This window comes from Bombus bifarius, unplaced genomic scaffold (genome assembly GCF_011952205.1).
Source record: "Bombus bifarius isolate JDL3187 unplaced genomic scaffold, Bbif_JDL3187 scf7180000008190, whole genome shotgun sequence".
Classification (NCBI taxonomy): domain Eukaryota; kingdom Metazoa; phylum Arthropoda; class Insecta; order Hymenoptera; family Apidae; genus Bombus; species Bombus bifarius.
This window is the reverse complement of record NW_022884499.1, coordinates 263,522-288,745: the sequence shown is the minus strand read 5'-3', so window position 1 is coordinate 288,745 and position 25,224 is coordinate 263,522. Positions and strand designations below refer to the sequence as shown.

The 25,224-nt window shown below is 39.5% G+C and overlaps 1 protein-coding gene across 8 annotated transcripts in view; it reads right to left on the bottom strand.

Moving 5' to 3' along the window:
• The window catches only part of LOC117209695 (probable nuclear hormone receptor HR3), a 113,760-nt gene that overhangs the window by 60,214 nt on the left and 28,322 nt on the right, over nucleotides 1–25,224 (bottom strand). Inside the window, exon 1 of one of the 8 annotated variants that reach the window (XM_033451980.1) lies at nucleotides 6,453–7,093. The exons of 6 other annotated variants lie outside the window; for them this stretch is intronic. In XM_033451980.1, coding sequence (XP_033307871.1) covers nucleotides 6,453–6,576 — 124 coding nt within the window. In that variant the 5' untranslated portion in view covers nucleotides 6,577–7,093. Of the gene's footprint in view, nucleotides 1–6,452; nucleotides 7,094–25,224 lie in introns of those variants that run through there. One more of the 8 variants, XM_033451983.1, reaches the window with a different exon arrangement.

Here is a 25,224-nt window from a genome sequence, read left to right as displayed (position 1 = left end):
CGTGGCTACTTTGGCTTTCACTCGCGAAAAATATACAAGGAAACTCGTAGATGACAAAGTCGACAACGTATTTGTCCATTCAAGAATGTTGAAAGAATTATTCTCTAAAGAATTAAATTTTGTTCTTAATTTTTTCTTAATATTACAAAAGCAAGGGTTGATCATTTCGTCTGGTACTAAAAATACGTAACATTTGGTTTTTGAACTCGACCTTTTCTTTGTCCTACAACAAGATTTTAATAGTTCGATGCTTTGAATCATTATTCCGCTCGAGTTGTCTATGGATTTTCTTAAATTAGGTTAAAGTGTCCTCCTGAATATTCTTTCTCTTTGCGCCGACGTTATATTTGCTGTGTATAGCTTAGAATGATCGAAAAATATTGTACTTTTATTCAAATCGTCGATCCTCGTTCATCATGTTATTTAATTATGTATCTGTATACAAATTCTATCTTGTAAATTTCAATAAAAATATTTACCAATTTATCTATTTTATTACTCTATTTATCTTTTCATTACATTGAACCTTTTACCATCGTGTTAATTTAGCATCAAACGATTAATTGAATTAGGAAATTTAACGATTAGGGTCATTGTTTTCTAATTTTATTTACCTTTCTAGTAAAAAAAACTGTTTAAAATTTTATACATCTTTGTTCCATGAACACAATCGATAGGCGATGCAAGATAGACAATTACTGTCACAAGTAATAGCGACGATATATAATGGTATCTCTGCGAAGAGCCGCTTGCGAAACAACGCAATTTATTTCTTCGTCGAACGAAATTACTTAATTTCCTGAACATCGTTCCCGAAACGTTCACTACGTTTCGTTAATAAGCCATCGTTATTAGACGTCTCCTTCGCAATGAGAGAAGAGGCTGAAATCATCGTGGCTATCGTTATCGGCTGTAGCTCTCGAATCGAACGACACGCAGAAAGTGCGCAATTATTTGATTTTATTAACCGTCAAAGATCTGACTAATGCCATGAAATTATTGCTTGGGTCAAAGGTTGCCCCGTTGCGAAATCGATGCACAATTGTTCGTCTGTCGTTTCGGCGTGATCGTTTCTCGATTTACATACAACATCATTCGATAGTAACAGCTATCTAAAATTTTTGACGAAGATTATTTCATCTAGTTAATATAAAATAAAAGCTCGAAATGCGCAATTGTCAATTAGAATCCAAATTTCGTCGTTGATCAAATAAGAGATTGATTACCTGCTAACTGATGCTGGTACGTCGAAAATATCAAAATTGGATTTACAATATTTGAAATTTGTCCATAACGTATTTCGATCTACCAACGACCTCATAAATTTTGAATGCTAGAGGACATCAAGTGTCCCCAATAATTTCAAGCTGTGGGTAATTTGTAGCTACATAATTAACGTCGTAAATATTTATATGAGGTAAATACGTGTATAATAAGCTTTAGTAGGACATCGTTATTTTAGAACAAAATTTTCGTCGTAAATTTTTAAGAAGTTATCTTTATAAATCAGTGTTCCAATTTTCCTTTAACCTTTTGTTTCAAGTTAAAATCATGATCAGTACCATTAAAAATAGTTTCACGTTTCTGAGAAGCTCGGAAAAATGGACCAAGTTTCAAGAACGAGATTGCAGATGACATTAACTATTATTATAAAAAATATATCGTTCGAGTTTATCAAGTTTTTCACTTAACAAGCTATCCTATACCCTAAAAGCCTTTATATACGTATTATATAAATTACACGTTAAATACACGAGATACCTTCTTCGATTATTAAAAGAACGCGGTATAATTATTTCAAAAATGGTATATTTTAAACGTTAAACGCTTTGTAACACGGTTACATTGCCGAGATTAAAATTTATAACAGCAATTTTCGCTCAGCGCACTATTATTACTCCAATATCATGAAATCCTATTGAACTTAGTTTACTTTTAAATATCCGTAAACGCTTTGACCCGAAATATTATGCGTGTACAGGCACTACACCTCTGTTTACGTTAACTTCATGTTTAAATACTTGCCAATAATATCCTTCTTTATCTGTCACATGTCTTACATTCATCTTGTAAGGAACTTCTTCCAGGATAACAAGATCAGCCAGCAGGTAGAGCAAACTTTATCGAAGGGAAATATAAGGAATCCCATCATTCGTACAGTCGAATATGTGGAATAACTCTATATGAAAAAATATATCGGAGATACGGAGTACAATCTTTTCGTACGAGTTGGTTGTTAATCGATACAGTATGATATTTATGATTAGAAAAAGTATTGGTACGTCATTGTATTTATTATAGCATTTGCATATAAATTAATTAGATCTAGATATACTAAATTTCATATCACTTAATAGTACCTTTATATGATTGCAAAACCTTGATACTGTGAAAATGAAATGTATATAGAGGCTGATTGAAAAACGTTTCATTGCAAGATAAGGGTATGTACCAGTACCTTTTTTATCACTTTACTGTGAAGTTTGCTAATTTTAAGCTGAATAGCAATGAATTAATAAGGAGTTAATCTACGCGCGAAGAAAAGTAAAAAATATAGAACTCGATATATTTTGTCTAAAGGTTCATTGAAGAAAATAAAGTCTGAACACGTTGTACCGAGAATTAGCCAAGTGCATAAATATCCGACAAATTTTCAAATTAAATTTTCCCAAAAAAGAGGTTTTAAATGACACGATTTTATTTTACAGTCTCGACTTATTTTCGCAAGTAAAAAATGTCCATTCCTATTTAATTAAACAGTTATCAGCTCAATTAGTTAATTTCACACGTACGCGACAAATTTTCAAACTCAATTTTCTCAAAAGTGAAACGTCATATGAGAAAATGTTATTGCATATTCTCAACTTATTTTTTCACGTAGATTCATCCACTGTTCAAGTGAACCATCATTCACGTACGTCACGTCAAGAACGTGAATAGACATAGATGAATTAAGGTAACAGGCGAAGTTCAAAACTCGGGGCGGCGTAATCGGCGAATGTAGAAGCAGCAGCGGTGGCTATCGCCGCGAAATTTGTTTTCTCGACAACGCGAAGGCAGGACGACATTACCAGCCGACGTTACGGTCGTTCTTCTTACGAAGCTTTTGCGCAACCCGCTCTTACGTGGGTACTTTCGCTTTGCATAATTTACTCGCCGCGTTTCGATCGTGTATTCGTATTCGGGACGGCTATGACTCTCGCGACATCGTCCAGTTGCTTTTGAAACCGTCCCCGTCCTTTGGCTATTTCAAACCGAACGCGCGTTTTCCCCGGACTTCGTGGAAAATGCGCCGTCATACTCCTGTGAAACGATTTCTGTGAAACTTGTAGCCAAGATACACGTACTCTCTTCTATCTTTCTCTTTCCCTCTCACTGTTCAGTGTCTTCAACGTCCTCGAATTGATGAAGTTCCGTAGTTCGAACACAAGGCTCGAGCTATGAGCTTTGATCGTTCACGCCTCGAAGTTTGATTATCGATCACTCCGGCGATACGAGTTCGCGCACCATGGCCAACGTGGAAATACTTCTCCGCGTGTTACAATGTTTGTAACTTGAGCATGATTGGTCGAGTAAAAGTCGTCGTTAATAGCAGAAATATCAGAATGATCAATCCGATCGATTTATCAATTTATTGTAGAGATTGCGTAGAGTTCTTTTATTTTAATTTTTAACAATGTTTTCAGAATTTTTTTATTTCGATATTTTGTAAAATTCTCTTTTTCTTCATTCTTACAGAGATTTTATGGAATTAGTATATTTCTATATTTTCTAAAATTTTGCTTTTTTAATATTTCATAGAAATTTTATAGAATTCTATTGTTTGAATATCCCACAGAAATTTTGTAATGGTACACTTTTGACAATTTGGATTACTTTTAAAAAAGTACACGGATAAAAACTTTTCCCTTTACATTTATATTCTTCTATTCTTCCTTTTTGGTATGACTTTTATACTTCGATCGTAAATAGTTCTAGTGTCAAATACAAACGAGAATTTTTTAGAAATCTATTAAAATCATTTGAGAGTTTCTAGAAATTTTGAAAATTTTATACGATTCAAAGTTGAGAGAATATTTGACTTTTTTTCGTTTCAATGGGGACATAAAAACGAGAAGAGAGATAGATCATAATTTGAAACCATTTTTAGGAACGATTTTTAAAAAGGAACTCGTGTATTACGGTGTGACACGCTTGGCGAATCTGTGCTTTCCAGTGGGTATTTGTATTCGGTACGGCGCGCGGTTCACGACATCGTAAAAGCAGTTTTGAAACCTTTCGAGGTATCCTTGCTGCCGGTTTCTAAACGATTTCCTTTTCTTTCTTTCTCTGTCTGGGGTATTTTCACCAATAAAGCTTAATGTAAAAACATTTCAGAACATTTTATGACAACCCCGTTACACTCAAGCTGTTCTCAGAGAAGATATTTAAATAAACCCAATTCCCGAAAAATCCAAGCTAATTATTCTGTGTTAAAAATACATTTCTTAACCTACACTAATCTATCACAATATATGAAACGTGGAATTGCTAGTTTGCATGCGGATGTTTATGCCAACTCATATTTCAACGAAGAAATAACGTGTATTTTATTTTAAATATTTCGTATAATCTTGTTGATTAAGTGTATTCTATATATTTCCATATATACATAAATTTTCGATGAATACATAAATATCTATAATCTACCGATAAGTTCACTAACAGAGGTTAAGCAAAGTGCACTTGTCCTGCTTTCTCATTATTATACTTTAATTATAATTTCAATTCTCATTTTTCTTAAATTAATGAATAAAGATAATTTAGCGAATCAAATTTACGTAACAAACTCATTGACCCATTTTATTCTGTACTCTAACTGAAACTCAATTACTCCTAAGATCATTGGAACCGATATGTTTGACGGTTGCACGTTATTCACCAAAATCGTCGTTCACCGCAAACCTTTGGCTAACGATCGTTTGCCGTGAGCACACGCCCGTGAATCGATACATATTTACGCAGACGTATCGACGTTATCTAGTTGGCCGATCATTTCGGAAGCTACATCAATCACGTGGCCAATGTTTGAGATCAATTCCAGCAATCTTGCGCGATAACGGGATCGAATAATCGACGGTGACGAACGTGTACCGCGTTTACGAGACAATTTAGTAGTCGTTTATCAGCCATTAAAGTCGAAATGTTCCGCGGTGGTGCACTGTTCCGCGTTTGCCGCCGCGCGAAATTCGAAACCAAAATTTTACGAATGGTTCCCCGGTGACGTAACTTCGCTGAACGAATGCGAGTCGCGTAATGAAATTAACTCGCAACAAAAGCACCGTGTAAATAATGTAAAACGACGTTTCAATGTTTCACCGTTGGAGCCACACTGGAAATTTCACCGTAGAACTTTCGCGCTGCGTTCGTATTGAAATTATGAAAGTGCCCCGAATGGGATTCACGCGATGCAAACGACGACATCCACCACGGAATACGAATTAAGAATATTCTATCCTTTATCTCTCTTGTACAATCCTTTTCTTTCTTCTCTTCTATATTTTTCTTGTTTTAAAACGTTTATGTTAGCGAGTAAAATTCACCCATCGAGTTGATGCTATCGTTAACGCGGCGTCTCGTCGTTGCGGCCAAGTACGGATTTTCGGGCGCGCGCGTCTGACGACAAACCGCCTAATGTACTGCGAACGAAACCCACGTGCGAAGTGAACGGTCAGACGCGCGCCGAATCAACGAAACCCTCCCACTCGCTTAACTGCAAATTCTGTAGATTCGCGAACTTTGAACGTGTGATAAGTGCGTTGCATAAGTCGAGTTTACCGTGTATTTTCAAGGAGCTAAAGTTGGACAATGTATCGAAATATTCCTACGCTTATTAGAAGTCAAACGGTTACATTTGAATTACATACAAACTCATAAACTTTCGATTTACTCAAGTTAAACTAGAATTTTAGTACGTAGAATTTCCTATAAAATTCCACGCCAACCATATATCATTCAAACGTCAAAAAGAAAAGAAATATTTGCCCGTTGCCTTATCTCGAGTCATATGAAACAGTACGACGAGCAATGTACTCCTTGATTCCACGAAGTAACTGTTCTCGCATAGAAACAAAAAAAAAGCACACACACCTACTGTCCTGTACACAGTAGCAGGCAACTGAAGTACTAGTAGGCACGAAGCGCATTATTCTCAAAAGGACGTTATGTAAACTCGACAATTCCGTGGACCCCGTACAACGGTTCTCCGACACGAGTGGAATTAGAAAATTCACAGTAGGCCATCACGAACCGGCCGGTACGTACGCGTGATTCTTTTTCCTTAAGATCGTATACAATCGACGTGGGAACGGTACGTTTCTATAAGACATACACGCATACACGCATACACGCATATACACACACACACACATACACACACACAGAGGTAGATCGTAACGGAGCTTTTTCGTTACCTTTTATGCTCCCGGACGAGGTATGAGGCGTCTGCGGTGCGTGCGAGGTCAGAGGTAACGGCGAGCCCGAGGAGGTCGCGGAGTGTTCCAACTTGGAACTCACCGCGCTCCACATCTCGAACATGTTGAACGCCGTGGTGATGGCCTTTAGTCACTTCCAGGCTGCTACTCCCGTAGATCACCCGGCGCCCTTTACAAGCCCGGCGTAACATCCGCTGCGGCGCTCCGCGACGCCACCCGAAAGGACGTCTTCGTCGAGCGAGACGGATATCTTTCGAGGTGTACGCACAGATTACTATATATCTCGTGGCCCACGTGTCACTCGAATATCTTCTCTATATTGTAGTTAACTATCGTTCCTTGATTATTCTATATTATGGTAACGTTGTACTATGCACCACCACGTTTATCGTTACAGCTAAGGATCGTTACCCAGAACTTTAATACGAATTTCACTTCGTACGGTTGTACCTTCGTTTCGTTTGCGACTTTTCGATTCTATACGAATAAATATTGTTTTTACAATATTTTACCGGTTCCTCGATTGCTTCGCGTTAAATATTGTCGAATCGATGATCGTTAACAAAACTATTTCTTAGTAACACTTCTCTTCTTTTTTTTCTACTTCCTTACCGATTATTTACTAAGCTCGATTTTATTCACGTACTTTACAAACGGCACTGAAACCCGTTTCTCTTCTACCTTTTTTCTCCCTTATCGATACACTGTTATTATATGTATATATATATATTTACATATATATATATATATATAGAGAGAGAGATGTACCACTACCGGTACCGTGAACCGATTTTAAGCGTACGAACAGCGACGCGTTCTCTCCCTCTTTTTCACCGGTATTGCGTTAACACCGCGTCCATCGTCATCGTCCACTTCCGTCTCCACCTCCTCTTCCGCCTCCTCCACGCCACCCCGACTCGCCCTACACCACTGCGTGACACGGTTTACCGCGTATCACCTTTCTACTGTTATTAGTATCGTCAGCACCTTGGCTAATGAACGTCCCGCCGACTTGCCGACCAGCCTTAATCGCCGCGAAGTTGAAGCACACCGAGCCGACTGGTCGTGATCGTCGACGTTACGATCGTGTCCCTTGCTTTCGTCGTCGCTTTCGTTGCCAGTACCTCGAGTGACATGGCGCCACGGGCGTCTCACGTTCGTAGATCGTCGATCTGCAAACAGTTTCGTCAGCATCTTTGCCCCTCTTTGATTATCGTTTCGCTCGGTACTGCTGACATTTTTTGGGAAATTCGAGAATATGCAAGTTTTATCAAGGATGCGAGGTTTTTTTTCAGGAAATTCGAGGATTAGAGAAGAAGATGGAAGGTTTGAAAATTAGGATTGTGAGAAGGTTAGCAAGATGAAGATACTTCGGATTCAGCTGGATACAGAGAAGTTACGAATTAAACTATCGAATAAAGATACTAATTGATGTTGTGGATCTACAGATCCATTTAGGGTTTATATCGCATTTTTATTTAGGGACGCGTGTAATGCGTAAAACGACTTGCTCCACCGTTTATCAAGTCTACGAAGTATTCTGCGCACGCAACGAAAGCACAACAAAGAGATTAAACGAAAGAGTAATTGTGATATGGAACATAAGGAAAGACAACAATTACACGAGCCACGTGTATAAGATGTAAAAAGAGAGTCACGCAAGAAGAGAAGTGAGAGGTGTAAGAGAATCGGATAAACCAGAAGCGACACGCACGTGTTTCGAGACGAGTATCGTGTTCGACACGTTAACGTATTCGTCTACTCACATATGCTCCGGGCACTTGTCACACGATTGCCCGACACCGTTAAATCGCGAATTTAATTAACACGTTGCATCCCGTTACGACAAAACATGCTCGGCGTATAGTGAAAGCAAGAAAAGAAAGCAACAAAACCGCAGCCCGTATACTTTATATCAGCCTGACGCCTCAATCGAGAAGTCAATCAAAATTCTTCTTCATCGAAAACAGCCTAACGCCCAGAAAAAGAAAATTTCTTAGAAAATGTCGAAAGGAGAATTGACTTGAAATGAACATTTGCAGCTATCGTACATATTTGCATCTTTCATATTACATAACAAATTCCAACGCTTCGGTCGAGAGTTTCATCAAAATTTTGGAAAGAAGCACGAAATTCCACATCATCGAGAAACAACCAAATATGTATCCTAGAAGAAGAACGAAGAATTCCTTACAAGATTTCCACGACAAAAGAATAGAAAACTCTTCACCAGATCACCAAATTCCTTCAGAGAGAAGAACAAAACTTGTCGAAAGTTCGTAGTGAGAATTAAAGAATAGAATTGCTCGTCATCGGGGGATGAAGCAGGGCGTCGCGTAACCTCAGAACGTGGTCGATCGGTCACGACTTGACACGAAAATTCAGACATGTGCACATCGATCGTGCATTTCCGTACACGGGCTGTTCCCCTTTAATCCTGCCGCGTTGCAAGTACTAGAGCCCGTGTCGAGGGGAACCGCACTTTGCTATCGAGCGAACCTCGCAACCAAGCGACCACCAGCCGAGCCTGCCTTGCCTTGCCTACCCACCCACCCGCCTATATACCTATCCACAAGCGCGTATAGATATACACACAATGACGCGGACGGGAGCACATCCACCAACGGCCTATTCCGTGCTTTCATGCCGCTATACAGTGCCTCTCTAGGGCAGGTTGGGATTCACCGTGGAAGGAAGCATCGTCGAGGCGATGCGATGTGCCTACATTCGCGACTCTACTCGCTACATACGTACCTCTTCGTGTAAGTATGTCCCTGCGTATGTCCCTGCGTGCACGTATAACACGTGCATGTGACGAGAATAAATGTGCACAAGGTGTATGCCAGAGAGAGGAACGTGTATCTGTATAGGTACGTGTGGTTTTTTGTGTACACCTGCATGAAGAGAGCATGTACATCAGGAGAAGGGAGAAGAGAACCGTGTACATGCAAGGTGTTCGTCATTTACGTTGCGCTCAGTAAGGTGAGTATGTATACATAACTACATGCATGTACATAGACGACGACACACTGCACCCGTGTAATGAACTGTGTCACCATGATTTGTAGTCCAACAGGGATGTGCACGTGTGTGACGTGGCGGCCGGTGTACACGCCAACGGTGTTACGCAATAACTGCGACGAAAGCGCGCGCGAAAAAATCGCGACTCCCTTATATACGCGCCTACATATGTATACGTAAATATACGGCGGTCCGGAGTGCACACCGGAGTACTCTAATGAACCGTATCGCTGCTATATTTAGTGCACCGGTAAACACGCCGCTACGCTAATCCGTAGATACTGCACGCACTCCTATCATTGTATAATCACGCAAAAAACACCATATATGTATCTGTGTGTACCACGATCGACGTTGCTATAGTAGTTTCGTCCGTGCAGTGTTCTGCAAGTAGTTTCATGTGTATAAGTGTGAGTACTCATACATAGACATACGGGCAAAGAGAACCCCGCTGCATGGTTGCAACCACGACCTACACACCGAGACGAATAGCGAACCCGCTATTATATATGGTTTGCAGCGGAGAACGAGTAGAGAGGAGAAAAAGATGAGACGGTGTACAGCCTGGTACGTGGAACAGAAAGAGATAGGCCTATAGAGAAAGAGAGTAGGCACACGATGGGAAAGAAGGAAGAAAGGAAGAGCGGAAGGAACGAGGGAGAGATAAAGAGGGAGATGGTGTACCGTAGTACGGGCTACATTCTGTCGGCCCCACTAGCCCACTGACTCGTTGCCTCGATGCACTCCTCGTTCCTTCTTTCCCTCTCCTCTACACACGGTCTTCTTCCCTCTTTTCTCGCTCTATTCTCCGCGGCTAGCGGGCCTCCTCGTTCGCCACGCGTCCCGTCGAACATGCACGTTTATACGGTATATATACGTAACTCTACACACGCTGATATGCATCTATACACCACTCTATCCCTCCTGTATACGGTCTTTCCACCGGTGTTGCTCGAGTTCCGTGCCGGTGTGCTGCGCCTCTACCGATGAAATGGGGTGATAATGAACCGTTAACCCCTTTCGCGACTCGATGCGCGCCGGTTCGCGGTTTTTTTTTTTATGAATATATCTCTACACCAGCTATCGGACATCCGACGTTTTCGTTTTGTTCGGTGTGCACTACATGGTCGTGTAGCGTGGAATTCTTTAGAGATGATACATTTTTCGACTTATGAGAGTTGGTTTCCTTTAAAAATCCTTTTTTTTATAAATATACTTATAACGATTGATAGACGGCAATATAAAGCCTTCATTTTCTTGATAAATATTGAATTTCCTATACAATTTACTAGATGTATTTCTAACGTTTGTAATATTCATTCAGCATTTTTATAAAGAAATCAAAAACGTATTCACACGTTAATTCGTAATACGATTAATACACGACTTAATATGTAATACAAAAAGGAATCTGTAATGAAACTTTGTAAAACAATATATTACTTATATAGTTATCCAGGAAATAATGAATATAGAGCAAGTTCAATCTTTCTACAACGCAAAATTGTTCCTTAAACCGTGTCCAAGGTGTAACTATTATTCTATTCTGAAACATTCTCCAAATCCAAATCAAAGTGACATAATCAACAAAACATCGAACACGGATGTACTCGCCATATCGGCGATAACGCCATCTCGACGTCCATCGCCGGTTAACGATCCTCCAATTCATCTATGCGTCCATTATTGCGCGGTTAGCACGCTTACCGCGCGACAATGTGTAAACTCCTGGTCGATCTTCGTTAGCTCTGATGCAAACGAATGATGCGACGTTGTTCTGATTCTACGGCAGTAATACTATGCAATTCGAGTACTTTATATTTTCCATAGTTGTATTATATTTTCAATAGCCGGATTTGTGCGCATTGTATCATTAAACGTATGAAATTGTCAAATCGCGCAGCATCGAAATCTTTTTCTACATTCCTGTGCGCTGTTTCTTGGACAAATGAACAAACATTACTGCTGAAATTTTACAAATGACACGTTACGAGAATGATGGAACCGACGATGTGAAAACGTTAGAAACATCGAAAAGAGACAACGTGAAAACATTAAAATGATCGAATGGAGGACCTGAGGAAACGATACATCTTCGTTTCACTGGACTATTCGATAGATCGATATATTTTTAATGAATACACATCGTGAAACCTACTATTAGGTTTGAGTTAAATTTGGCTGAGATTTAGGTCAGGTTTGGGTTAGCAAGACGAAAATTAGTCCCCTGCTTCTAAATTCCAGTATAAATTACCCATACGGTGTCGTGATTTAGCACTGATGACTATGCAATTCGTCATCTTTATATTTTTAATATTAAAACTTCCAGAGTGATCAAAATAACCAACTTGTAACTTCTTTATAAATTTTATAAATCTATAATTGAATTTTTAGCACTTTAATTATCTGTCTTTGTAAAATATATAGATAAAAGTTTGTTTTTCTCCTGCATTATATATTTTTCCATTTTGATATCTTTCATACGCTTTAGTTATTCTATATAATACATAAAATCATGCAGTCTCGCGATTAGGAATATTGATGTATCAAATCAAGCAGGGCGAAATCGTAATAAAATTATGTTTCTCGTCTACACCAAGCATCATCACGACTGAAACAAACGTATAGGCTGATATCCGGCGCGAAGTCTTTCTCTCGTCAATTTTACGTGTTCCACGTGACACGAGGATCCGCGACGCACCGCGTGCAGAAATTGAAAAACGCGGGTCGAAGCTACGCTAAAGCGGTCGACGCGTTCCTGCGGCACTTCGTAAACTATAGCCCGAGCCCGGCCGCTATACGTGTGTATCCCCGGTGCACGCGTGTGTCTGTGAATTACTTTCGCCCCGGGGGGCATCGCATCTTATTTAGGTCGTGTACACCGAGCGTATACTTTGGTTCTGGCACGAGCGTGCCGGCGTTATTACGGCATCGCTGCCACTGCTGCTGCTGCTGCTGTTCTGTCCGACACACCGAGGGACGCAGGTGATTCGCTTTTACACACTGCACCGCGTACAAACGCACGAGTTTTGTCATTGCGTTTCACCAGCTAAGATGGATAACGACTTTCCAAGGTGATACTTCAATTGAGATCACTGAACAGGTGAGACGAGTATATGGTAAGTATGGGATATTAGCTGATTGATTAAAGCGTTGTTTGTTAGAAAACTTAATGAATATACGAATGAAATTACGCGAATGAAAGTTCTATTGCCTACGTTATATGTTGATAAATAAATCTTAAATGAAATTTATATACTTCAATATCGGAAAAAATGACATACTGTCGATTTATAGATATTCGTAGATGATAGGAGTCTTACGAAAGATGAACTAAATCTGGAAAGTTATTCAGGATCAGAATCATATAAGGACCAACAGAGTAATGTTTAATTCATTATCTGTTCATAACTCACAGCTGCAAGTAATTTGTACATATTTTACTATATCCCTTCAATCATCATCTAGGATCAATACAAAATTTTTAAAATCGATTAATCCTTTTCTTAGTAATTTAGGTCAATTATTACGAGATTAGTAGGTGTCCTAATACTAATGAACGGAGGTGTAGGTAGTAGTACGTACTCATTCGGATGAATAGTAGACTCGACAATCTGACTAGTGATTTATGATCCCATGTAAGTTGCCGAACACCTGAAGGGAATTTTATTGCCGTCAAGGCAATAAATGCAGGCAACAATCTGATTGATAAATTTTTCATTTAATCACGATAATCAAAACCGAGTTAACAAATCAATCTCTGAATATCTGAACATGTTATATACCACTGACGACTTTCTGATTGTTATATTTATGCAAAATTAAACACAGATAATGATCCGCAGATTTGCGATTACGTTTCGAAGAATCAGAACTGACATAAAAGTTGTTACGCACTCGAACTCTAACTCGAATACTGCTTCCAAAAGTTTAATACTTTAATTACTCGTATTGGAAGATAATTACAGGCAATTTGGAAGAAGTGGTTGGAAATAGCAGAGTACCTCCGCAATCTTCTTAAGATTGTTTCCTTCTTCCTTTTGTACTAGAAAATATATAAATTATTATAATCGTAGAATTTTAATACACCTAATTGTACCTTATTTTATAGCAAATGCTTTCACATCAGCAGAACTTACTAATGTAAACAGAATAGTTCCTGTCACGAGGAAGAAATTTTAACGCATTCTTCGTTAATTCAATAAATATCATTGAAGATGAATAACGACAGATGTAACTGTTAAGTTTTATTCGAAAGTGACAGTCCAATTGAGATTATTTCGAGTCGATGATCACGAAAGGCATACATTAACGAGAGTTTCGATTGTGCTACAGTCGCAAACAACTTTTCCCGTTTCATATTGCAGCACATAGGTATTTCCGCTTGCATCATGGGGACATCGTTAGAGATAAGAAATTACGAGTATCCACGGCTTTAATGTGCTCGAGAATTATGCTTTCTTAATTACTCCGATGCACGTGGCATTTTATCGAGGACTTTCATTCAGAAGTCAACGACACCAACCTGCGTAACAAGTGTGCCACCAATATTTATTGGAAACGAGAAAGCGGCTGACGTCCAATAATCCACTTAAAAACACCTTAGGAAACTATTTTGATTATGATTGCGATTTAATTTTCTACTCGGTCAGTTGATAGGCAAGAATGTTACACATCCAGTATTTTAACGTTACGAAATGTAATTAAGAATAATCAGTGCCACTTATGCGATATTATTTATAAATGTTAAACCCAGTTTTTTAAAACTATTCCTAATGCATAATCTGTGTCATTAGAATCTATTATTATTTATCATCTTGATTCTTCATATTTGTTATTTCCGATTTTTAACCATTTTTATATTCATAAATATTTTTTGTCATTCGAGATTAATAATTTTTTAACGACTTATATTATACGTTTTTTAAAACATCATTAGATTGAATACTGACGAAATGTAATACAAGAAAAAGAACTGCGATTATTTTTAACTGTGTTGAATTGTAGATCTTCAATTACTTGCACAGTTTTTTAATTTTAGATCATTCTATTTTAACAATATCTAAACGGACGTAATTTCTTGTAAAACATATAATAGAAACGTTTAAGAAACCACCAAATGCCACTTAAAAACACTGATAGAGACCAGAGGAAAAGAACCACAATGTTTTACGCTCAATTATCTTCAGACATTTGCGAATAAATTCGCAACTTTGTGTCATTCTACCATAATTACTTTTTATAATTCACGCAACAAAATTCTTTAAGAATCGTCGAAAGATAGAAGAAAATCACTATGCTTTACGCTCAATTATACGAACGAAATTTGTTGTAACTTACATCGGAAGATCTTATAGCTGGAAAGACGAATTAACTCAAACACCTAATCATTCAGAAATAATGATTTCTCTATTTAGAGATATCGTATTTTTCAACGTGTCATATCATTTCTGTTACGAATAAATTACATCGCATTTACATTTGCAAAGAGTAAAACCAACATACTTAATAAAATAAAATCTTATTATTATATATCTTTACTTGTTTCTAATTTCGTAGTTATAGAAAAACGATCCCAGTTAGCAACAGTTAAAAACGGACAAATTAGACAACGATGAAATGTGAACTAAAGAAGGACACCAGAATACTTTATATCCAATAACATATTTTGAAATATTTAATATTTATAATATAAATATTATTATATTTAATATTTAAATTCTCTCAAACGTTCTCAATTTCTTTACATAATCAATAGGTCATCGTAATGACAATATTCAAGGATATTATTTCAAAACACCCTGACAAGTCTTCCAAAACCTTTAAAACCTGTCACTCCCAAAAATCCCTAAAAACCAGCATAAATCAATACGAAATAATCAGTGAATCGTCTTAACCATAATATTTAGGAATATCACTGCTAAATATACTGACGGGTTTTCGAAAAATCCTAAAATCCTCAGTTTCTCAAAACTAGTCCTGGAAACCAGCCCAGAGAAGAAAATTCACAGTGCAACTGTTTCGACTTCCGGTTAACGGTACTTCCGTCCCCAAAGATCGTATTCGGGGCGCGCAAAACAAAAGGAAAGGTAGCGTGTATTGCGCGCAACTTGGTGCGTGTCAGCGACGAAAATCGAGATGAGAACCCGCGCTTTCCCGTTCGCCTGCGTGCGATGCCAACGCGCATGCATACGCGCGAGTAAGTAAGTACACTGCACGCAGCGGCGTCGCGCGCACGCATGCATGCACGCACACAACCGATCGGCCGCGAGCGTATCGCCGCGCGCGCAACGTAGGTATTACTTAATAATATCCATAACCGGGAGGTAAATGGGAGTGTAGGCGGGACGGGGGGAGGGAAAGACAGCGGCGAAGAGCGAGAAAGAGCGAAACACTTGCGAACGAGGAGGCACATCGCGAGCCAGAGAAAGATAGGACGAGAAAACAGGGGAACATTCACAGTCGCATGAAAGGAGCGTCGAGCGTTCGGGAGAAAATAAATAATATTCGTATAAAATGAGGTATAAAAAGAGAAAAGGAAAAGAATTGAGAGAAGGAATGAGGAAGGAAAGGTCGAATGGAAAATGCTAAAAAAGGGAGAGTTTCCAATTTAAATCGTGGTTTCTTTCGAAACGGAGGAACTCAATCAGTAGAAACTGACAAATGGCACGGTAAACAAGTGGAAACGGTAGAGATCACGCAATGTCGACACACAAGCACGACTATCGAGAGCTTCTCCGATCGTTAGCTGGTGAATGTAATCGATGCTAAAAATACGATCGAAAACGTCACTTGCATCTCGATCGCCGTGCCCCAAATACCACGAAAAATTTCCGAACGAACCACGAACCTCCCCTTACGTTTATCCTATATACTAGGTCGGGAAAATCAGATGTAATACGACAAGGTACAAAATAATGTGTCCGTCTACCACGATTATATCAGAACCGAGCGAAACGACGAGTTGATATACAATAAACACGTAAAATCGTGAAACCCACCACTTCTGCGTAAGTTGCCCTCCGAGACGTCAACCAGGGAGTGCACGATACCTTTGGTCGATCCAAAAATCACCAGGTTGGCGATAGCGATCCTCTCTTATCACAGAAATGCAACCCTGTCACAATAGCTGCGTGTGTGTCGAGGCCGGTGGTCTCGACGCATCGTTCACTTTCACTGGTGAACCGGCCATGGATACCGGGGACCACGGTGCACACACGGCTGTAGCTGCACACGCTTCTCGCTGAGGAACGTTCGCCACACGAGGGGGTGAGAGTACTCTCCGCGCCGAGAAACGTCGATATCTTTTTTTTCCCCCTCTTGCCAGCCGCCACTCGCGGCGAGTCCCAGTGTGTCCGATAACGGGGCTAAATCGTTCGTTATGCTTTCAAAGAGGATCTGCCAGCGATCTTTCTTCCCTCTGACCGACTGTCGACGGTCGTCGTGTTGCGACCGGGGCGTCGACTGACACTCGCGGACAGTCACGACCCCATCCCTGCGACTTTCCACGCACGAGGATCGCTGAGAGCGCGATCGAACCGAGCCGATAAAGGGGATGACTCCGTAGTCTCGCGTGCCATCGGTTCTCCACGATCCACGGCCGATTTCCGCTTGAACCCTCTTACTGTCGTCCAACGTACGTATATCCCCTGTCACTCACCACTCGCGGATCTTCAACCCCCTTACCCTTTTTCCCCTCGTGTTAGATTATTTTTATATATACATATACATTTATATGTATATATAAGATTCTTTATTTTTTTTTTCAATCCAATAATCTCTACTATATCTATGTATGCATGTGTATACATGCGTAGGCACGACGACTTAAAGCACTCGATTCGATCGTACAATATTACCGCATATGTAAAAAAAACTGCCCGTTACACGTTCTCCAACGATCGGGACGATCTGGCCGCGTGTCGTTACATCGGTCGCAACGCGAAGCTCACACTTTGCACACGAACGTTATTTAAAGACCGGTAAAAGAGCCGTGCCGTTGCTGATGTAACTGTCCCTTGAACGTGACGAACACAGTACTTGCGCTACCGTGGCTCCGGGTTGACTGGTGCGCGCCGCGCAAGACCGGAGAGAGCCAGCCCCACCGTGACACTATCGCCCTCTCGCTCGGTCCTAGCGTGTCTCTCCCTCCGACTGACTACGAAGGGAGCGAGAGAGAAAGAGAGGGAAAGCGTGAGCGCAGAGAGGCAGTGAGGAGGGCTCGACAGAGAGGGTACGGGAGTGGGGTGGTGGGACGCGATAGGGAGATTACGTGGAGGGAGGAGGGAGAATCGAAAGGGACGAGGAGGGTGAGAGAAAGAGAGACGAGAAAAGAGAGAGTTAGCAAGGCGAGCAGATCCAGCAGAGTGCCGGAGGGGCGAACTAACCGAGGAACTCTATGTGTGTATGCGGCTATCTGTCCCTTAAGACAGACCAAGGGGGTTGAAACGGTGGAAAAAATACACGGTAGAGACGCGGAGGGTGGTTCCTGACCGGTCGCGGACACAACACTCGCGAGTCGAGTGATTGTTGTAAACAGGAAAGGGTTGGCGTAGGTCGTCCCCCTGGCCTGCTTTTTCCTCCATGTGATCGTCGGAGTTTTCGAGGTCTGCGTAGCGCGAGAGAGGAAAAAGCGTGGTAGCGCAGCCGTCCTTTGTGAAAATCGCCGCGCGTCACCACGTCCGGGGGTTGAAGATGCGGTTTCGCCAACTCCATTTGAAATGGACTTTTTCGTCTAATGCAGGCGGTTTTAAGAATCTTTCTCTTTTTTTGTTTTTTCGGGTTTGGGGGCGGAGGAAGAGAAAGTGAAAACGGAGAGAGTGGAATAGGGATAGAGGTACAATGGAAGTGTGGATACTTAGGAGTTCAAAAGAGCTTCAAAAGAAGGGGGTGAACGAGGGAAGCATCGACAGAGTGTACGAAGAAACGAGATGCATTTCGTCGTGCCCGTAAATATAAAGTACCATGCGATCACAAAAGAAAGGGAGGATTCTCAAAGGGGAGAAGCAGGTTGAGATAGGCTGGTCTCTCTTATTTCTTCGTCTTTTTTTTTCTAACAATAGTTCGCGCTCATTACGTTTTCATCATCAGGGTGATGTCACGAGCTAGGAAGCTGTCGTCGCTGCAGAGCCGGAACTTCTCTCGTTCCTAGAGATTTCCGGAAGGAAATTAATTTGCTCTCACGGCGAGCGTTTAATTTATTACCCTTGCACATTGCGAAGTCTTGGAGAGGAATGCAACGGGAGAAGCTCACGGTGGAAGTCGCATCACCGAAAAAATATAAAGAAAAATTTCTTTACTTCTTTCGTAGGCGTTAATAAAATAAGAAGGAACGGATTACCGACGGTGAAGAATATCGCAGCTTATCCTATAAAAAATTCTTCGGAGATATATCCAACACGGAAGAAGCTTTAGAAAGAGGTGGCACGTTTAAAGGGAAACAAGTGGAGCAACGTCGTAAGCAGATCGAGAAGAATATACGAGTGCGGAAACTTGTACGATAGGAGAAGCGCATGTCGAAGAGTGAAAAATAAGGAGAGAACAACTTAAGAATCAAACACCAGGTACTTACAAAAAACAAGGAGAATTATGAAAGTGTATCATTGTATGTTATTATCTAACTGAAATGTATTATACATTACATTGCATAGAATGAATTATATTTTATACATCATATATTAGTATAAATGTATGAACAAGCCATACTAAATAATTAACATTTTGTATGTTATGAAATATAATACGTTGGATAAATTCACATTGAACTATTTCGTGCTTCCGTTCTTATTATCTTGATTCATCAAACGTTTTAAAATCAACTACTGCTATTTAACAATGAACTTTATTACGCGCAGCATTTCTGCACTCCATTTCCGCGTTGGAGGTGAAATATTTACGTTCATGTGCAATTTTATACAGTTGAAAAGCATCCTCGTTTTACCACGACGTCATTGAATCTCCGCTGAAAGCGTCGCCACTCGTCCTGGTCAATGTAAAAAAGTTCTCCCTCTGGTTTTCGCTCGCGAAACTTACTCGTCACACAGAATCAACCATTCATTGGGAAGGAACGCGCCACTTTACGGGGGCGAGGAGGAAAAGCTCATCCCCAAAGTGGTAGACGAAAGATTCGCCTTTGCATACTGAAACATTGATATTAATAAAAGAAGAAAACCAAATTTTCAAGGGAGCAGAGAGGCGGCTGAGGGCTCGCGAAATTCCAGACAAAACGGAAAACGAAACAAAATGGCCCGTTCCGCAGGAAACGAATAGACTAGGGGAAGGGTAACTCGCATGTAAAAGGAAGAAACCGTTAAAAAGGGAGGAAAGGAACAGGAAACTAAAGAGCCTCCACGAGATCGTGCTACAGCGTATAGAGAAAAAAAAAGTGGAAAGGAGAGAAACTCAGGGAAACAGGGTCACGTTCGGGTAGGTCACTCACCCTCTTTAGGTTACCACTATTTATTTTGCAACGAACCGATAAAACTTTTTGGTTTAAATCAGATTGACTGACATCAACTCTTTAACCGGTACATTAAACCTTTTTAGGAATAAAGAGTAATTATATCTACTTTAGGTTACCATTATTTGTTTTGCATCGAATAGATAAAACTTTCTAACTTAAACAAAACAGATTGATAATTGGCATTAGGTTGCGAATATTTATATATTTATGGGAAATTTAAATGTACAAACAAAAATGTACAAACTATTCGAAGCAAAGTACTCTTTAGAATTAAAATATGAAGCGTACCTTTCTTTAAGTAACATTTTCTTAATTGCATTCTAAATATCGTGTCTTTAAGAAAGACATCGAATTTGTCTCAATGGATCTATCCTGTTTCTTATAACAAAGGGGACTCGCACCCTCTTCGTATTCTCATTATTCGTTTCGCATCGAACCGATAAAACTTTGCGACTTAAATCAGATTGATTGATATCGTGTCTTTAAGGGATCTTCTTAAAGAAATAATATTTAAAGACTTTTAACGGATCTATCCTTTTTATTCTAACAAAGAAGAATCGCAAGATCGGAGGAAAATTGAATTTTCATAAAGTTTCTATTGACATCGGAGGGCCATGAAAGAATGAAATTTCTTTCCTATTCCGCAAATTACCGGCGGCGATGCAAGAAGTTGCTCCCCGTTAACTCCGAGAGAAACGAAAAGGGAAGGCAGTGGCTCAATTATGATGGACGAATGTACGATAAATAGGAAAGTTCAGCTTGAATATTATACAAGTTCGTCCCTCTAGAAAAAGGCAGATAGGAGGTTGAGCGGAGAGTAGCGGAAGAAGGAGCGAAAAAAAGGGAACGAATAAAATTGCTTGGCGTAGCATGCAACGAGGACATACCTCGGCCATACTTTTTCAGAATTATAATTTAGCATGAAGTTAACTTCGGACGAATGTAAACGCTCCCGACGTATTCTTTCTTTGCATCCTCTTCCTCTTTTTCTTTCTTGTGCTTCCCTCTTCTCGCCCCTTTTTTATGGAGACGTTGGCTCTTTAATACGGAAGAAAGAAAGCTGAAAAATGACGGTAGAAAGTGGAAGAGCCCAGGGTATTCAGCCACAAATGCAAATGTCCTACGGCTCGCAGTAAATATAACCATAGAAGAGTATACCGCGTTTCAGCTTCTTTCTACATCATTTGCTGACATAATTACAACGTTTTTTCAGTCGCTCATAGACAGACATTAGCCTAGGATCAAGCTTACCTCGAACGAACGTTCTTTCATCACTCCATCATTCCATCGTTATAAACAGGCTTGATTAACCAAAAAATTACTCGTTTAAATTCAAATCTATACGATAACGAATTTAATTACCATAATCATCCTCAGTCGAGAACCATCCCCATTGACATTTCATTTTCATCCTCCCACAGCGAACGTTGATCCGAAATACCAAGCAGGTGATTGCCAAGCGACAACTCCCATTCCAACTTCCTACTTTCATCTTTCTACCCTCTTGATAAGGTATTCATTTAAATTTTTGAGGGCTTTCGCGGAAAGTTGTCCGATTTTCCTGTGACGAACGAGAGGCATGTACTACGAGCGGCGCACGCACTTACCACGAGACGATCGATCTCACGAGGGATCGATCGGCAGGGATGACGCCTATAGGCGTTATGTATACACGACAAGGAAGGTACACCCATCGACTGGCTACCACCGTTAACCCTAATCAGGAGTCCAGAGGCTGCGTCGAATACAAAGAAGCCCGGCTGTTGTTCGGCCGCACGATCTGAATTAACTCGCGAACGCGGAACCGGGCGTGCAACCACACCGACGAGAATGCAAAGGAGCGGTGAACCAGTCGTTCTTTTACGCCCGTGGAACATTACGCGGAACGGTACCTGTTTCTTCGTATGTTCAACGATGAAAGATTCACGTGGCACCGCGTGAATACTGAAGCCTCCGAATAAAAGGAAGCAAGTAAAACAGGATCTTCGCGGTTCTTTCTCGGTTTTTTTCTTTCATTTTCTTAAATCTTCGGCTCTTTGCCGATTGCGTTTGTTGGGTTTCTTCTTTGTTTCGTTCCAGGTGTGCCAGCCATTGAACGGTAAGTGTCAAATATCGTTACATCGAGGCAGGTGAAACGGAAGATATACAGTGATCTAGGGAAAGTTGAAGTTTTAGGGTTTTAGCAGATCTCTCGATCTCGGATCTTTTATTCGATTTATTTTTTGCACGTGTTAACACTAGGAGTAGAAAGTGGTTAAATGATATCAAATATTTTCGTAGTGAAAGTTGCTTGAACTTAAGCTGCTCGTTACTGTCATTTACTAGATTTGAATTTTATCAGTTTTCGAGTGAAGTTGACGTCCTTTCAACTATTTCTTGGAACACGAAGCACAATTTGAATTTATTGTGAATTGTGTACAATCTGAGTTACAAACAACAAAGTATCAGCTTCTTTGGCGTCACTTTAGATATCCGTTAGTTGAAGTTGGTTTTCTTGTTTTGCCTCAAGATACAGATAACTTGATTTATATATATTCAAGCATAAATTGAAATTACTGAACACAGGTGGCTTTAAAAAAAGCAACTTGGCTAATCTGAACAAGGATTTACCGTTTTAATCGTCGAAATTGTTAAATTTGTTTGATCATAGTATAATATTTTTCTTTTTTTGCAACGCACAAACGAATATTCAGATCGTTGTATTTTATTTTTTATCTATTTTATTTATTCTACAAATGTTTTATTGGATTTTCCGCGAAAATCATCTTTTTTCTGTGATATTCTCTGTTCCAAGCACAACTTTTAATAACAGTGTACTAGTGGCAAGTATACAAAACCGATAACAATATAAATGTAGCACAGCCACAGCTCTTGAATTTCCGACATAGTTTTTCGCTATGAAAATGTTTTTATTAAAAGCATAAATGCACTTCGTGTGCAATAAACAAGCTCCAAACAGCGGCACAGGGTGATGGACAGTACCGCTATAAATTCAGTGTTATTTCGGACCTGATGTCCCGTATCATGTGACATCTGTAGCGGAAAACGTGCAAGGGCGTGGAGCTCGAGATATTGCATAGTGTCCATCACTCCAGTGGAACTTCATAATAATGGAAAGTAACCGTGACAGCAAGCAGCTTGTAGATATTACATTCTTCATTGTCCCACGAACATTATCGCCGTGATAGATCATTCGAACGCGTTTAATTTTCCTCTAAGATACGGACGAGATTCTATTACAACATTACATGCCGCTGTTGCACGAACGTTGTAACTTCTTAAGCGATAAAATATGTTATTTAAACACGTTGAATCATACCGGAAGATTCAAGGAAACGAAATTTATCATACAATTAAGTAAAGTACACTCGGAGCCGAGGTTAAGGGTTAAATATTGAATCCAACATGTCTTATGAACTCGTGAATTGTATTTTTTATTTTCCTACAGAATTTTCTTAATAAAAGTGTCCAATTTAAAACTATACTCGAGGTATATCGCGACACGACCGAAACTCCCGAGTCTATATTCTCTTCTTGCACTTTATTTCTTATGAACTCTTTAGCTCTTTTAAGTCTTTTACCTCTAGCTCTTATTCTTCGCGTTTTACGTTTTACTCTTCGACTCTCTTGCTTTGACTCCACTCTCTGTCCCCCGACCGCGCTTTAAAAGCATATTTCACTTCTTTATTTCTTGTCGTGCTTGTAGAACATACACGTATCCGCGAAATTTTCTTTCCATTAATTTGTATACATATATTTCTTTTTTACTTTATTCTCGACTTGATATTCGTCTAGTGGAAAGTTAATTGCAATCTAACAATTAAGAAACTAGCTTTGCATGAATTTTGGATAAATTAAATCTTCTTAAAAGATTTTATATTTTCATTTTAAAGCTAACTAAATATTATTCCATTGAAGTTCGTGCTGAAATAAAAAAATAAAAAGAATAAAATACTAGTAAAAATACTTCAAGTTCTCTGAATATCATAAAATTGCAAGATCTAGATGGAAGGGAAAATAATATTATAAAAAATAAATACTTACATGAAATTCCATAACCACAATGTTAAAAACTGTACCGTGTAGAAAACTCAATAAAATAAAGCGTATAAAAAATTGGTCTGTCCATCACATGCGGAGTGTAACACAATCAGTCCAGTATACTATAAAAATTGAAATCGTATGATTGTTCGATCACTGCGAACGGACCGACACACGATATCGTACCGTTAGGTCGTCCACCCTCCTGTCGATCTCATTGTCGTTTTGCGCATTATACAGAGATTTCCGTACAGGTACGTGGGAAGATCGATTGATCTATAGTGATCGAATACCGAACTAGAAAAGGACTCCTATTATTACGTACAGCGAAGGCAAAGAGACTCAGTGAACTAACAAGGTTACCTACACGATCGAGATCGTAGGCAAAGGTGCTCGTCGTGAATGAATGAGAACTCGGCGCAGAGAGGAAAGTATTATAAAAAAAAAATAAAGGAATATCCTCGAATCGAGTCATCGCACCCGCACGGAACGACGTATCGCTTTTCGTATGATTTTTCAATAACAAGAGAAGGTTTCCGCTACAGCGGCCGCTACGCGGGAAACGGAAGAGGAGATGCGTTTATTGTGCTCCTGAACCACTTGTCTTTATAATCTATAGCGTGCATGCTATCCGAGAGCTGGGTTTACCGTTCGAAAAGAAAAAATATGTCTATATCCTGTATATATTTAGGTACAGTGTAATGAAATGGCGGAATTTTATTCTTCGGAATTATTTGAGAATTCTAAGTTCTGGGGTGATATAATTATGAAACTGTCGTTAATAATTGAAATACGATGAGAGCTGCTTCATTTCTAATACCACTAAATATTTCTTTCATTATTTAATCAAAAACATGACAAAGTTAAATTGATTTTTATAGCTTGTATAAAAAGTAACGAGATCGCGGATACATTAATTATTATCTAAAAATGGTTTAGTTTGTTCCATCTAAAATCCTGCAACATTAATTTATCGTTGGATATGATCAACGAATGGGTGATTTATATACTATCTATGCATATATATTATAATACAACGTAACCGTATAATTCTGACCGTTTCCTATTAATTGTTTGTTAACAAGAGCATGGCGGGTTTATTATAAAGGAACGACCGATGAAATTCGCAGTGAGGACAATATATTTCGTTTGACTGAAACTTTACTACACTAGCAATTGGTAAATACAGCTTACTTGTTAAACAGGCAGTCATATTCAAAAAGATAC